Here is a 15641-nt window from a genome sequence, read left to right as displayed (position 1 = left end):
CAAACGTCTGACATTTATTCTATGCGGCTCTTACGTTAAGCAAGTTTGGCCACCCCTGGGCTAGGCTCCGTACCCCCCGTTTCTCAACCCCTCACCTCAAATACCGGGGGAAAGCATTCTATAGGACTGCTAGGCGTTGATGCCACATCAGGAGCTGCAGGAGGCCTTACCATGAGGAAAGCGGAGTAGACCACCCTCCGGGCTGTTGGGATAATCTGCCCCCCTCCCCGATGCAAGGGCTCCTGGGCAATCACCGCGTCCAGGATCTTGAACTTGACGTTGCGGATCACTGTGGCAAAAGGAAGAGAAGCACAATGAAGAGGACAGAAGCAGGCCCCCTGCAACCCCTCCGGGCAGGCAGGGAAACACACCGTCGGTCAAAAGCTCCTGATTATTCAGGGTCCTTTTCCCTTAAGGCTCACTTTTGCTTTGGCCCCTGATTTAAAGCAGAACCCAAAACAATTTAAGGGGTTTCTAATCTCAGGGTAACTGATCACAGAAAGGCTTATTTTTTATGCCATTTGTCAAATTAAGTCACCACCACGCAGGGCCATCTGAATGTCCTTCGATCTCTGACGCATTCTAGACGTTCAGGGTGAGAAGAGAGAGCCAAGAGTGAAGCAAGACAGGAAGTCAACCACTTCTGGCAAGATCAGGGGCTCGTGATTCAGCTCTTGCCCCCTGGGACAGACAGATCAGACACACTACGGCAGAGTTATCCTCTCCGCTGGGCACGGCTCCCTAGAGAAGTACAGTGACCTCACACTGACCCCAAATAGTTATTACAGGAGAGTGGTTGAAACAATTGTCATTTCAGACTCATTTGGAGCCGACAGTTTCATGTTGCCTACGACACACAGCTGGGATGGGGGAGAAGTTTGATGGTGTGTGTGTGTGTGGGGGGGAGCTATGTGTCACGTTGCTTGATTTTTTTGCTTACGCTCATCGCAGAGAGGCCCTTCTCGGGTCCCCCACTGGAAGCCCTGCACGATGCTGTCCTTCACAGAGCCCAACAGAGTTTTGTCAACCTGCAAAGCAGCAGCACATCAGTACAACAACCTGCAAAGCAGCAGCACATCAGAACAACAACCCGCAAAGCAGCAGCACATCAGAACAACAACCCGCAAAGCAGCAGCACATCAGTACAACAACAACAAAACAACAACCAAGAAGTTTGTTTGGCGTAAAAGCTCATAGGCCATATCCAAACCGTAGTATAGATAGATATTAAAAGTTACAATAGGTTAAAATTTATGATGAAAATTTACAATTAGAAATTACAGTGAAGTACAGTTTTGCCACATCTGTTATACAGTCGTGGCCAAAGCTATTTAGCAAAAGTCTCTTGTTTTGTGGATTCGGAAAAAGTTGAAAATTTCAGCATCTATTTTGTCAAAAACGTCCCTCTCTGTTTCATATTTAGGACAATGGGGAAAAAAAATATGTATAAGAGAATCAACAGCCTTTTGTGTACGGTTACAAGGACGTTAGTTTGCAGGAATGCCTAAAATACAGCCATCCGTCTGTGCAGCTGAAAGTGCGATGCAGCGGGCAATCATGCAAGCTCTTCTGAGTTGGTCAACACATATATCAATGGTTCAAATTTCACTGAGAATTTTATCCCAGAGTAAGTTGGCGAGCATGTCCGATTTATGTCCAGTAAAAGAGTATTCCAGTCTTGAGTTTCTGGATAAGCATTGCCCTATTTTTCATTGCTTCTGTACGACAGCAAAAATAAGCCTGTGTGGGCTAATGGGAACGTCCAGGCCTTATTCTCCCTGTAGAAATGCCTCTGACATTCTTATGCCTGATTTTACTGGGGGAGGGAGGAATGGAAGAAGAACACAGACCTCAAATCAGGTGGGGAGGCCAAGAATTGAGCAGAAATGGGAGGCGCAGGGTCCATGGGCCTGCCACAAAAATGTAGGCTCCATGTGAAAAAAGAGTCACGGATACCAAAGCAACTGCAGCATCTTGGCACACTACCAACTGGGAAAGGTATTATAAGTGTGTACATGTGCAACACATCTGCAGGTCCCTCCAAGATGCATTTCTTGTTGTAACCACAGAGTTCAGGTCTCCTCTACAACCCAGGTGTTAAACCTCTACATAGCAAGGTCTCCTCCCACAATTCTGGTTCTGCAAACAAAATTCCCCTGAAAATCTTAAATATAGCTTTTACTGAGAGGTGTGATTTTGGGGGGGGGGTGGTGGTGGTGGTGGTGGTGGTTTCAATCCCCATGAGCGTCATTGGCACAATTTATTTCTGAGTCACAGGATTAGACGTCTCCGGAAGAGCTAGCTGTGGCACACAAGTCTAAAAATGAAGCTGCCTGGGAGGAGAGAGGCCTCTGGGCTGTGCAGGCTCCAACCCAACTCCCCTCCCCCCAGCCCCGCTCAGTGCTTACCTCCGAGGGCAGGGTGTCATCCACAAGGATGTTGGGCCCGGTGGCGTCTGGCCCAAAAGCCCAGATGGAACGGGCAGCCAGCAAATCCCAGTCGTACTTGGTCTGGAAAAACTCACCCAGCTTTTTCCTAATGGGAGATGTGCAGATATTACAGGGAGAAGAAAAGGGTGCGTGGGTGCGTGCGTTAGCAGCTTGATCATCTTGCTCAATCCTCAGTCTCAAGTGCATAGATTCCCTGAGATCCTAAACAGATTTTGTCGAGTCTCCCTTTCAGCGTTTCTTTGGGAAATACCCTTGGGGAACACAACGCTTGAAGCACAGAAACGTTTTTCTGTTTCTCCACTGAAATCTCCTTAGGCTCATTAACTGGTTAGGTTTTTTGGGGGGAAACTTTAGACCCGTTAAGGATGATGAACCAGGTAGCAGCACACTGTAACAACTGCAAGAAGCAAGCGCTTTCTGAGAAGAGGCCTTTCCCCTGCTCTTTCACACACAGGACTGCTTCTTCCCTCTGGCAGGCTGCCTAAAAACCGCAAGATGCTTCTTGTTCAGAAGGGTAGTTCTAGCCCAGGGGTCCCCTGTGTGGTACATGCGAGGGCCACGGTGCTCATCACCTTTCCTGGCGCCTGCCAAGTGTTTTTAGGGAGTGGGCAGGACCAAGTGAGGGCTTTTACCCAGCAGGGTTTCTGACTGGCCGCTGGGGATTGCACTGGCTGCGCAGATTTTTACAAGTTGTGGAGCACGAGGATCTTCATGGTGTGACTGAAGGGAAGCTACGGCAGCCATTGCGTGGCTGGCCTTACTTCCTGTAGGAGACGTTTCATAGCTGCGCCCACCACCCTGTGTCAGAATCCCAAAGCTGCCTGCTGGCTCAAAAACTTTGGGGACCCCTGTTCTAACTATATGCAAATTTATAAAAGGTTGAGCAAATGGGTCAATTAAAGCTCTTAAGGTACTTTACGATATATTTCTGAGCTCAAATAGACGCCCACAATTCACCCTCTGGCAACCTGGCCGTGATACTCCCATATCTTCCCCCTCTCACTTGGCCAGTGTGTGTGACACAGAGTGTTGGACTGGATGGGCCATTGGCCTGATCCAACATGGCTTCTCTTACGTTGTCTGTATTCTTGGTGCTTGGGAGGCCACAGTGGGAGGGCTTCTAGTGTCCTGGCCCCACTGATGGACCTGCTGATGACATCTGGGTTTTGGCCACTGTGTGACACAGAGTGTTGGACTGGATGGGCCACTGGCCTGATCCAACTGGGCTTCTCTTATGTTCTTATGTGACACAGAGTGTTGGACTGGATGAGCCATTGGCCTGATCCAACAGGGCTTCTCTTATGTTCTTATGTGACACAGAGTGTTGGACTGGATGGGCCATTGGCCTGATCCAAGAGGGCTTCTCTTATGTTCTTATGTGACACAGTGTGTTGGACTGGAGGGGCCATTGGCCTGACCCAACATGGCTTCTCTTATGTTGTCTGTATTCTTGGTGCTTGGGAGGCCACAGTGGGAGGGCTTCTAGTGTCCTGGCCCCACTGATGGACCTCCTGATGACATCTGGGTTTTGGCCACTGTGTGACACAGAGTGTTGGACTGGATGGGCCACTGGCCTGATCCAACCGGGCTTCTCTTATGTTCTTATGTGACACAGAGTGTTGGACTGGATGGGCCATTGGCCTGATCCAACAGGGCTTCTCTTATGTTCTTATGTGACACAGAGTGTTGGACTGGATGGGCCATTGGCCTGATCCAAGAGGGCTTCTCTTATGTTCTTATGTGACACAGAGTGTTGGACTAGATGGGCCATTGGCCTGATCCAAGAGGGCTTCTCTTATGTTCTTATGTGACACAGAGTGTTGGACTGGATGGGCCATTGGCCTGATCCAAGAGGGCTTCTCTTATGTTCTTATGTGACACAGAGTGTTGGACTGGATGGGCCATTGGCCTGATCCAACAGGGCTTCTCTTATGTGACACAGAGTGTTGGACTGGAGGGGCCATTGGCCTGATCCAACAGGGCTTCTCTTATGTGACACAGAGTGTTGGACTGGAAAGGCCATTGGCCTGATCCAACAGGGCTTCGCTTATGTTCTTATTTGACACAGAGTGTTGGACTGGAAGGGCCATTGGCCTGATCCAACAGGGCTTCTCTTATGTCCTTATGTGACACAGAGTGTTGGACGGGATGGGCCATTGGTCTGATCCAACATGGGTTCTCTTGTGTTCGCTTTGGGAAACAGCCATTCTGCCCCTTCCTTAAGTAACACTGGAGGCTTCCAGGTGATGCCTCCAGCCGTCTCCTCTCTTGAACCCCATTGGCGAGATCTGCCAAGCCTGCCATTCCCACTCCTACTGCCAGCTCGGCAGGTCCAGCTTCCTGGTCATTTTGCGTGCGAGCAGCCGTACACAAGCAAGCACAAGGCTGCTTCTGCGGGCACAACCATCTTTGTTTACATGCTGCATTAAAGTTATTAGGAATGCACACCCCGGTCTAAGGTCTTCTCCCCTCACCACCAGCTCATCCGCCACCTCCGTACCTATTCCACGTGATCTGTACCACTTCGTTCTCAATGTCTTCTGCCAGACCCTTTTCCAGAGGCTCAGCAATCATCGTGATCTTGTTCCTGAGCAGAAAGACAGATGGGATTCAGCCGGGCACAAGGATGAGGAAAACAAGAGTAGGGTGCTTTCCACAGAAAAGCCGCGTGGAAGCTGGGGTCACGGCGGAAGGAAAGAGAACCAGCTGTCTGCTTTCTCGGGAGACATTTTTCAGAGGGGAAGCAGAGGAGGAAGACAACCGCACCAACAAAAAAAGAAATGTCACAACCCCATTCTGCAACCCACTCAAGTGGGGAATGGCTGTTCCATCTAAGCAGGGGGAAAATCAGGAAAGCAGTGATCTCAGGGAAACCCTTGCTCCATTTTTGGCAGCTAAAGATGAACCACCGTCATCCCTCTTGTAGTCAAAGAGCCTTGTAAGCATCTGAAGAACGTCTCCATTCCTTTTAACCCTCTTTCCTCTAGGGAAGTCAGGGTTCATATTCTGAGCGTGAACATGGCTTCTCTTATGTTCTTATGTGACACAGTGTTGGACTGGAGGGGCCACTGGCCTGATCCAACAGGGCTCCTCTTATGTTCTTCTGTGACACAGAGTGTTGGACTGGATGGGCCATTGGCCTGATCCAACATGGCTTCTCTTATGTTCTTATGTGACACAGTGTTGGACTGGAGGGGCCACTGGCCTGATCCAACATGGCTTCTCTTATGTTCTTATGTGACACAGAGTGTTGGACTGGAGGGGCCATTGGCCTGATCCAAGAGGGCTTCTCTTATGTTTTTATGTGACACAGAGTGTTGGACTGGATGGGCCACTGGCCTGATCCAGCAGGGCTTCTCTTATGTTCTTATGTGACACAGTGTTGGACTGGAGGGGCCACTGGCCTGATCCAACAGGGCTCCTCTTATGTTCTTCTGTGACACAGAGTGTTGGACTGGATGGGCCACTGGCCTGATCCAACATGGCTTCTCTTATGTTCTTCTGTGACACAGAGTGTTGGACTGGATGGGCCATTGGCCTGATCCAACGTGGCTTCTCTTATGTTCTTCTGTGACACTGAGTGTTGGACTGGATGGGCCATTGGCCTGATCCAACATGGCTTCTCTTATGTTCTTCTGTGACACAGAGTGTTGGACTGGATGGGCCACTGGCCTGATCCAACATGGCTTCTCTTATGTTCTTATGTGACACAGAGTGTTGGACTGGATGGGCCACTGGCCTGATCCAACGTGGCTTCTCTTATGTTCTTCTGTGACACTGAGTGTTGGACTGGATGGGCCATTGGCCTGATCCAACATGGCTTCTCTTATGTTCTTATGTGACACAGAGTGTTGGACTGGAGGGGCCACTGGCCTGATCCAACATGGCTTCTCTTATGTTCTTCTGTGACACGGAGTGTTGGACTGGATGGGCCATTGGCCTGATCCAACGTGGCTTCTCTTATGTTAACATTATATTGCCACTCTCTGAGGGAAAACTGGGAGGGGAAAATGCCTCTGACAGTATGGAGAAAACGCCCCAGCCTGTGGCTAAGGGGCACCAGGCAGCACAAGGGCAGCTGTGGCACCAGCCCATCCTCCTCGCCTTGTCTGTGTGCCCGACACTGGACAAACTGCTGCAGCTCAGAGGTAGCCAGTGCTGACTTCCCTGCCACACAACAGGGCTTGAGTTAATCCAGAGTCAGATGGTGATCAGAAGCCTCTGATCAGCAGACTTACTTCTTATTGGGTGTCTCAGCAAAACACTTCAGGGAAGAAGTTTCCACAACCGTCTCGCAGAAGGTTACCACGGGATCAGCAACCTTTAAAAAGGCAGGCAGAGAAATGAGCAGTGCTTTGAACAGGGCTCTCTCCCAAGCGCAAGAGCCCCCAGAATGCAAGCAGTGCCTCGCAAGGTGACAGCCCACCCTCTGCTTGGGCCTTCCCAGCCAGGGTGCCCTCACCAAGTCGAGGAGGAAGGCAGCCTCTTTAATACCTTGATGTCAATCTCCGAGTACATTTTCCGCAGGTCGTGCATCACGCAGTCGAGGTAGAGCTCGCCTGTGCCGAGGATCACGTGTTCTCCGGATTCTTCCACCTGGAGGGACGAGGTCAGGATAAATTTCTCACAAACGCATACGCCAGGATGGCTACAAAGAAACGGGGAGGCCATCACCATCAGGCCCCGGCTTATTTATTTACATTCTTTATAGCTTGCCTTTCCCACCGAGACTTAAGGCAGGATATTTACAGTGTGAGCCGCTTCAGCAGCGACTGGATGGACACCTCCGAAACGTGAGGAGTGGCCAAAGAAGGTTATGACCTCTGACTCTTTTCTTCAACCGCTCCCCCTTTTTGATGCCTCTCCATCTGACCCTACGCCCCCCCCCCCCAACCCGATCCCTAAAGCGATCCTGCACCTTGGTGGTGAGAGACGGGTAGCTCTTGTTGACTTTCCGCAGGCCGTCCAACATCTTGGGCAGCTCGGAGGGATTGACAGGCTCCACCGCTATTTTGATGACAGATGTGGTGTTGAACTTCAAGGGACGGAAGATCTGAGCCTGAAACGGAAACATCCAACAGCCCATGTTACCATCCCCACCTTTCTTCTTCAGAGGCCGCTGGAGCAGTTCTCGCTGGGAATTCCCTTGTGAAGGGTGAGTAGCCGGGTTGGTCTGAAGCGACAGAACAAGTCCTGCGCGCACAGGAAAACTTACACCCGGAATTAAACTTTGTTGGTATTAAAGGTGCCCCTGGACTCAAACTTTGTTCTTGTAAAGTTTGTTAGACAACTTTCTCTAAGCTGTAGGGCAAACCCCGCCCCCCCACCAAAGCAGGAAGTTCCGAGAAAAGGGAGAGCTTGAATGCTCCTCATTGACCCAGCTAGGATTTGTTGGGCGAAGGGAGATGGGAAACGACAGCAGCCTCACTGCTTCATCATCAAAACACACCGTCAGGAAGGCTCGAAGGGAAAACTTTGTTTTACTTAACCAAACTGACTCCTTCGATTGACTGAGCAGCTGTGAATTCTCAGCACGTTCTCAAACTTTCTGACAGAATTGGGGATGGGGGGGGAAGATGGGAAGTAGGCCATGCAAGAGCACTAATCCACGGAGTTCCGCCTTGCTTGCTCTCCCGGGACATGCACGGCGCCGTTCTGATGTCTTTAACCTCGAGATACAAGACAGAAGGCTACTCTACCTCTTCATTGCCCCTGGGCTCGGTGATGGTGGCTGTCTTCACAATAGGTTGGTCTACCCCTTCAATGAGCACCCAGTTGCCAGCCGGGACTCTGTTGACCTCTATGTGGTACCTGAAATAAAATACCCAAGGAAGACACTTATTACTGATGTTATGGTGCTCCTATATAGGAAACTGTCATTGGTTTTCAGGCAGCAGACATTTCAAGGTAACTGGACAGTTGATAAGCCTAAGTGCAGATGGACTAAGGCATATGCAGGTAATTTCATCTTTTATTTGCCTTTCTCCACTAATGGGGGGGATCCAAAATGGCTTCCAGCATTCACCTCTCCTCCATTTTATATTCACAACGACCCTGTGGAGGTAGGTTAGGCTGAGAGGTCACCCAGTAAGTTTCCATGGAGGTAGGTTAAGCTGAGAGGTCACCCAGCAGGTTAGGCTGAGAGGTCACCCAGTAAGTTTCCATGACACAAGTGACGGATTTGAATCTGGATCTCCCAGTAATTTGTCTGATGCTCTGGACTGTTCGTCAGGTCCTGGAAGACCAGAGAGAGACAGAGCGGGGCCCAGGCAAACTGTGCAGAGACCACGGCCAAGAGAAAAGGTCCCACGAGCCTGAAGAAAAGCCCCACAGTCTCTGACCACTGGCAGTCCTGCTCAGCACAGGTATGCCCTCCAAACTGCCTTCAAGCATCCCTTTCAGTAAAAGCAGAGATTCCACGTGGTTGAATCCCAATTTCACATGGCGGCTGTAACACCCCACGCGTAGAAGCCCTCCCAGAAACACCCACCTTGCCACCGAGATCCAAAGGCGCCCCACGGTGCAGATTTGGGAATCCTCTTCGTCTTCCAGGGTGTAGTTTTCTCCAAGGACTTTGACGGGCTGCCCTGCGTGGATGGTCCCACTCAGCACCCTGCCAAATGCGTGGAACTGGACCCCATCGTCTGTGCTGTACATCTTTGTGGTGTGGCACATCAGCGGGCCCTTTCCAGACAAAAGGAAGGGGGAGGGAATCAGTCTGGTTTGGACACAGTTTGTCGAACACTTGGACAAAAGCAGCCCTAGTTTGGAGAAAAATGCTACCTGGCGCAACAAACTGGTGGAGAGGCAACATTGGGAGGGATTTCTGGAGTTTTGGCCCTGCTGGTGGATAGCCTCCTGATGGCACCTGGTTTCTAGCCACTGTGTGACAGGGAAGTGTTGGACTGGATGGACCACTGGTCTTGAGCCAACATGGCTTCTCTTAGGTTCCTGCATTTGTAGCAATCGGGCTTATGGCAAACAATTCCCAGACATGGGAGCCCCCCATTAGCCCAGAGATGGCAGCATGAAGCCTACTGCAAGCACGACAGGAAGTCTGTGATGCCCAAACATGCAGGAAGAGAAGGAACCAAAGTTATAACTTAAACAGCATCCACTATAAAAGTATTCAGAGCACTGGAAGATTGCTGATGACATTGGGTTTGATGATATTGGATTTATATCCCGCCCTCCACTCCAAATTTCAGGGACTCAGAGCGGATCACAATCTCCTTTATCTTCCTCCCCCACAACAGACGCCCAGTGAGGTGGGTGGGGCTGAGAGGACTCTCACAGCAGCTGCCCTTTCAAGGATAACCTCTACCAGAGCTCTGGCTGACCCAAGGCGATTCCAGCAGCTGCATGTGCAGGAGTGGGGAATCAAACCCGGTTCTCCCAGATAAGAGAGCTCTACCTGACCCAAGGCCATTCCAGCAGCTGCAAGTGGAGGAGTGGGCAATCAAACCCGGTTCTCCCAGATAAGAGAGCTCTGGCTGACCCAAGGCCATTCCAGCAGCTGCATGTGCAGAAGTGGGGAATCCAACCCAGTTCTTCCAGATAAGAGAGCTATGGCTGACTCAAGGCCATTCCAGCAGCTGCAAGTGGAGGAGTGGGGAATCAAACTGGGTTCTCCCAGATAAGAGAGCTCTGGCTGACCCAAGGCCATTCCAGCAGCTGCAAGTGGAGGAGTGGGGAATCAAACCCGGTTCTCCCAGATAAGAGAGCTATGGCTGACTCAAGGCCATTCCAGCAGCTGCAAGTGGAGGAGTGGGGAATCAAACTGGGTTCTCCCAGATAAGAGAGCTCTGGCTGACCCAAGGCCATTCCAGCAGCTGCAAGTGGAGGAGAGGGGAATCAAACCCGGTTCTCCCAGATAAGAGTCCGTTCGCTTAACCATGACACCAAACTGGCAGGTGGCGATGTATGGTCAGGCAGACTGTGCTGCATGTGTGAGAGGGAGACCTTTGGATTCCTCTCCATCGCCTTCGGGCTACACTTTGCTGTTTGCTGCTTTCCCCTGCAAAAGATGCAGGCTGTCTTAAAAAAGCAGCATAAAGGGTGGCTCTGCAACTTACCCTGGGGTCCCAGATCATGGGTGGAAGGACATTGGTTTACCAAACCCCAAACCTTAGAAAGCCCTTTTGGGGCTCACAGGACTGAGCAAACTGGACCTCAGGCCAACTGCCCCAAAAGGAAGCTCACGGTGAGCTGCTATCTGTGCCACTGACCTCTCCAAGGACACTGAGACGCAGCGGTTTTGCAAAGGCGCCGAGAAGGCTGGGAACGGCGTTGTGTGCACGCAGGGCCACGCAAGACGAAACCACACCGATCAGACACAAGTCTAAATCGGGGCACCCGAGCGAGCGGGTCACGAAGCACCAAGCGGGTTAGGGCAGCCGAACCCTATCTACGAACAAAGAGAGAAGCGCCTTGCTTACGTCAGGGTCGCAATCGCTCATGGCCTCTCCCAGGTCCGAGTCCACTCCTCCGGTGTAGGTGTGTTCAATCTTGGTCTTGGCGCCCGCTTTTGGGGAGGGGATGTGCTGCACACACATATCCACGAAGCCTAGGAGAACAAAACCAAGAGAGACGGCGCTGCAGCAAAAAAGGCGGCGGGGGGGGGGGGAGCCAGTGCAGTGCCGGCCTCCTGCCGTCAAGAACCATTTCCACGCCCCACTGGCTGAATCCCTGTAGGAAAGGACTAGGTGGACCTTTCGCAGGTCTGATCGAGCAGGGCGCTAGTTATTTACAAACAAAGGACACAACTCAGCCTCATTTACCACACCGGGAAAGCGGCAGAATTATTGAGAAGAAGAGGAAGAGGAAGAGATGGAGGAGATTGGATTTATACCTTGCCCTTCGCTAGCCAAAGGAGTCTCAGAGCGACTTACAAATCTCCGTTCCCTTCCCCTCCCCCACAACAGCCACCCTGTGAGGTAGGTGGGGCTGAGAGAGCTCTCCCAGAACTGTTCTTGAGCAGAGCAGCCTTGAGAGAACTTGTGGCTGACCCAGGTGCAAGTGGAGGAGGAGCGGGGAATCAAACCCGGTTCTCCCAGATAAGAGAGCTTTGGCTGACCCAAGGCCATTCCAGCAGCTGCAAGGGGAGGAGTGGGGAATCCAACCCAGTTCTCCCAAATAAGAGAGCTATAGCTGACCCAAGGCCATTCCAGCAGCTGCAAGTGGAGGAGTGGGGAATCAAACCCGGTTCTCCCAGATAAGAGAGCTATGGCTGACGCAAGGCCATTCCAGCAGCTGTAAGTGGAGGAGTGGGGAATCCAACCCGGTTCTCCCAGATAAGAGAGCTATGGCTGACCCAAGGCCATTCCAGCAGCTGCAAGTGGAGAAGTGGGGAATCCAACCCGGTTCTCCCAGATAAGAGAGCTAGGCTGACCCAAGGCCATTCCAGCAGCTGTAAGTGGAGGAGTGGGGAATCAAACCCGGTTCTCCCAAATAAGAGAGCTATGGCTGACCCAAGGCCATTCCAGCAGCTGCAAGTAGAGGAGTGGGGAATCCAACCCAGTTCTCCCAGATAAGAGAGCTATGGCTGACCCAAGGCCATTCCAGCAGGTGCAAGTGGAGGAGTGGGGAATCAAACCTGGTTCTCCCAGATAAGAGTCTGTGCACTTAACCGCTACACCAAACTGGCTCTCTCAGAAATAGCAATTTACCCAATGTGTTTGGCCTCTGTGGCCCTCCCAGTCCTTTTCCAGCCTTTTCGGTTCCATGAAGACTCATGGATGAAAGATAGAAAGGAAGGGGAGTGCCTAGAATGGCTTATTCCCAAGAACACAAGCTCAGGCAGAGGGAAAGACAGCAGGGTTCACCTGTGAACTCTCCAAAAAACTTCTTGCAGACGAGCCTCAGGAGAGGGCGGATGTTGAGCTTGAGCTCCTCTTTGGTCAGGTGGATCCCCAGTTCGTCCAGAGTCCTGGGCAGGGTGGTGTCCACGTCCCCAACCACCTGTGGGGGAGGCAAGGAGATCACTAAGCCAAAGCTCTAGGCACCACGAAAACGTACCAGGATGTTAGACAGGATTTCCGGGGTGAAGGCAGGAGCGCCATGCTCGGAAATTTCAATCTGGCTGGTAACTCAAAAAGGCATATATAATATTCTCATCCACATGGCAAGTTCCATGCATGTGTGCACAGACAGATGGAAACGTTCACCGGCTACAGTAATTCTCTCTCACTGCTGCAGAACTTCCCAAAGCCTGAACACGTCTGACACCGTTCGCTTTTCCAAGGCACATAAAAATGTCTTTTCGTTATGAAACAATTTCCAGATATCCACTGAGATTTATCTATGCTTGCTGCAACAATAGGGTCCAAACTATTTTTAAAATTGTGCAAGGCTTTCCTGTTGTTTTAACAATAACTCTGCACTGGTCGCCGTTGCCAGTGTCTTGATGAAGGCTTGCGTGTTGATGTTTTGAGAAAGCAATAAAATCTTTTAGTAACGCTGTAAAACAAACACCGTTCATAAGCAAAGGAGTTCCAGGAAGACAGGCTCCTTTCTCAAACAGACTGATATACTGTGCTTAAAGGAATGGGAGCCAGACTCACCCCTGCCCCGCTGCCAGGACATCCTTGCCCACCAATGAGAGCAGAAGCGCTGGCAGGAAGAACTACCAAGAGGGATCGCTCCTCCTGACTTCCCCGAGCTTGAACCATGGAGGGAGAAGGAGCCAGAGTTTTATCTACTTAGGGGAGGGACGGTGGCTCAGTGGTAGAGCATCTGCTTGGGAAGCAGAAGGTCCCAGGTTCAATCCCCGGCATCTCCAACTAAAAAGGGTCCAGGCAAAGACGTGTGAAAAATCTCAGCTTGAGACCTGGAGAGCCACTGCCAGTCAGGGGAGGGACGGTGGCTCAGTGGTAGAGCATCTGCTTGGTAAGCAGGAGGTCCCAGGTTCAATCCCCGGCATCTCCAACTAAAAAGGATCCAAGCAAGTAGGTATGAATAACCTCAGCTTGAGACCCTGGAGAGCCATGAATGGGGCTGTGGCTCAGTGGTAGAGCATCTGCTTGGTAAGCAGAAGGTCCCAGGTTAAATCCCCAGCATCTCCAAAAAAGGGTCCAGGCAAATAGGTGTGAAAAACCTCAGCTGGAGACCCTGGAAAGCCGCTGCCAGTCTGAGTAGACAAGACTGACTTTAGGGAGGGACGGTGGCTCAGTGGTAGAGCATCTGCTTGGGAAGCAGAAGGTCCCAGGTTCAATCCCCGGCATCTTCAACTAAAAAAGGTCCAGGCAAGTAGGTGTGAAAAACCTCAGCTTGAGACCCTGGAGAGCCATGAATAGGGCTGTGGCTCAGTGGTTGAGCATCTGCTTGGTAAGCAGAAGGTCCCAAGTTCAATCCCTGGCATCTCCAACTGAAAAGGGTCCAGGCAAATAGGTGTGAAAAACCTCAGCTTGAGACCCTGGAGAGCGGCTGCCAGTCTGAGAAGACAATACTGACTTTGATGGACCAAGGGTCTGATTCAGTATAAGGCAGCTTCATATGTTCATATGTACTCCTAGTCCCTGAAGTGTTAGTGGCACAGGCACACCTTCAAGAACACGAGACGTTGTTCACTTATGTTCAGGTGAGTGTTGCCTTTGACACGTGCAGGCTTGTGTGTGTTTCCTGTATCTCTCACACCAACACAGACACTCTTTCCGTGGCAAACACATAAACGGTTTTGATTTGGGCCACACAAAAGAAAAACAACCCAACCCTGTCCAGGCCACAACAAATTTGGGGAGGGATGGTGGCTCAGTGGCAGAGCATCTGCTTGCGAAGCAGAAGGCCCCAGGTTCAATCCCCGGCATCTCCAACTAAAAAAGGGTCCAGGCAAGTTGGTGTGAAAAACCTCAGCTTGAGAACCAGGAGAGCCGCTGCCAGTCTGAGTAGATAATACTGACTTTGATGGACCAAGGGTCTGATTCAGTATAAGGCAGCTTCATATGTTCAAATTCTGCAGTAGGACAAGCCAAATTCTGCAATCAACGTAAACTATGCAAAGAGAGTGCTTGCTTCTGAATAATCTCTTACTTCGTATAGCTTATGCTGGTGGCGTTAGTCACGGGAGAGGCAAAGACACCCAACCCCATCCCACGAGTAACTTTATTCAGCAACTTCTCTGGTTTCTACAATTGCAGTGGGAATGGCCCACGTACTTGAAAATATAGCTTAAAGCAGAAGTTTTCAAGGAGTCAGATTTCACCCATGCCCTCCCCCACATTCTGCACTTTCTCTGCATAGTTCCACTGAACCCACAACTTGCCCTCCTGCAGGCCGTGACAACAGCATTGATCAGAGAGAGAAAAGGACCGAAGAGGGGCACGGCTTCGTTCCAGCCCATTCTTTCTTGAAGAAGCCAATTCCCAGCAGGCTGCCTTGACGACGTCCACAGCCTGCAGGTGCCCTGAGGGCCCACAAGGGGGAGTAAGGAATGTACCTGAGCCAGGATCTTGTAGAGAGGCTCAAGAACGAATTCCACGAAGCTCCGCTGGGAACTGCTGGTTGGGGCCTTCTTTGTGAACTTCCTCCTGGGAGAGAAGAAACCCCGAAAGGCACAAAGCTGAGTGCAGGTGGGTACGGAAAAAGCCGCGTTACAGGCTATATCAGGATGCTCAAGAACTCTTATCCAAGTATTACAAGTTCCACTACATGGGGAGAAGCACCCCCTTTTGCTCAAACATAAGGACTAGAAAAGTGGGAAGTATGAGAAACGTACAGGGTCCTGCAGAGCCCCAGGTGACCAAGGCAGAGCCCTAAGTGACCAATCACCAATGGTGGCTAGCAATATACAGCTTGGGGGGGGGAGGAGGGATTTTATTTATTTACATTCCAATCTGCCTTTCTCACTTGGATTCAAGGCGAATCACACATAGCGGGACGTTCAATAAACAATGCAATAGGATTCAGGTACTAGAACCAACCAGAAGGCTAAAAGCAGAACTAAAGCGCAGCATAAGTATTCGCCCACTAAATGAGTCTCTTGATGGTTTACACTCAGCAACTTGGGGTTGAGAAGACTTTTTGAGAGCCAGTTTGGTGTAGTGGTTAAGTGTGTGGACTCTTATCTGGGAGAACCGGGTTTGATTCCCCGCTCCTCCACTTGCAGCTGCTGGAATGGCCTTGGATCAGCCAGAGCTCTCTTATCTGGGAGAACCGGGTGTGATTCCCCACTCCTCCACTTGCAGCTGCTGGAAT

At 51.0% G+C, this 15641-nt stretch overlaps 1 protein-coding gene and 1 non-coding gene across 3 annotated transcripts in view; one reads left to right on the top strand and one right to left on the bottom strand.

The window, feature by feature from the left end:
- The window catches only part of EFTUD2 (elongation factor Tu GTP binding domain containing 2), a 56830-nt gene that overhangs the window by 5968 nt on the left and 35221 nt on the right, over nt 1-15641 (bottom strand). For both annotated transcript variants that reach the window (XM_060256718.1, XM_060256717.1), the window contains 12 exons: nt 14884-14974; nt 12275-12410; nt 10889-11016; nt 8941-9134; nt 8150-8261; nt 7369-7509; nt 6945-7046; nt 6689-6771; nt 4951-5037; nt 2409-2535; nt 941-1028; nt 171-289 (listed from right to left, as the gene is read on the bottom strand). In XM_060256718.1, the coding sequence (XP_060112701.1) occupies nt 171-289; nt 941-1028; nt 2409-2535; nt 4951-5037; nt 6689-6771; nt 6945-7046; nt 7369-7509; nt 8150-8261; nt 8941-9134; nt 10889-11016; nt 12275-12410; nt 14884-14974 (1408 nt within the window). The remainder of the gene's footprint in view (nt 1-170; nt 290-940; nt 1029-2408; nt 2536-4950; nt 5038-6688; nt 6772-6944; nt 7047-7368; nt 7510-8149; nt 8262-8940; nt 9135-10888; nt 11017-12274; nt 12411-14883; nt 14975-15641) is intronic.
- TRNAR-GCG (transfer RNA arginine (anticodon GCG)) lies at nt 14185-14259 on the top strand. The gene has a single exon. It is a non-coding gene; the product is annotated as a tRNA-Arg (tRNA).

This window comes from Heteronotia binoei, chromosome 15 (genome assembly GCF_032191835.1).
Source record: "Heteronotia binoei isolate CCM8104 ecotype False Entrance Well chromosome 15, APGP_CSIRO_Hbin_v1, whole genome shotgun sequence".
In the NCBI taxonomy this organism is placed as follows: domain Eukaryota; kingdom Metazoa; phylum Chordata; class Lepidosauria; order Squamata; family Gekkonidae; genus Heteronotia; species Heteronotia binoei.
Note: the sequence above shows the minus strand (reverse complement) of the source record. Positions and strands in the feature narration are given on the sequence as shown.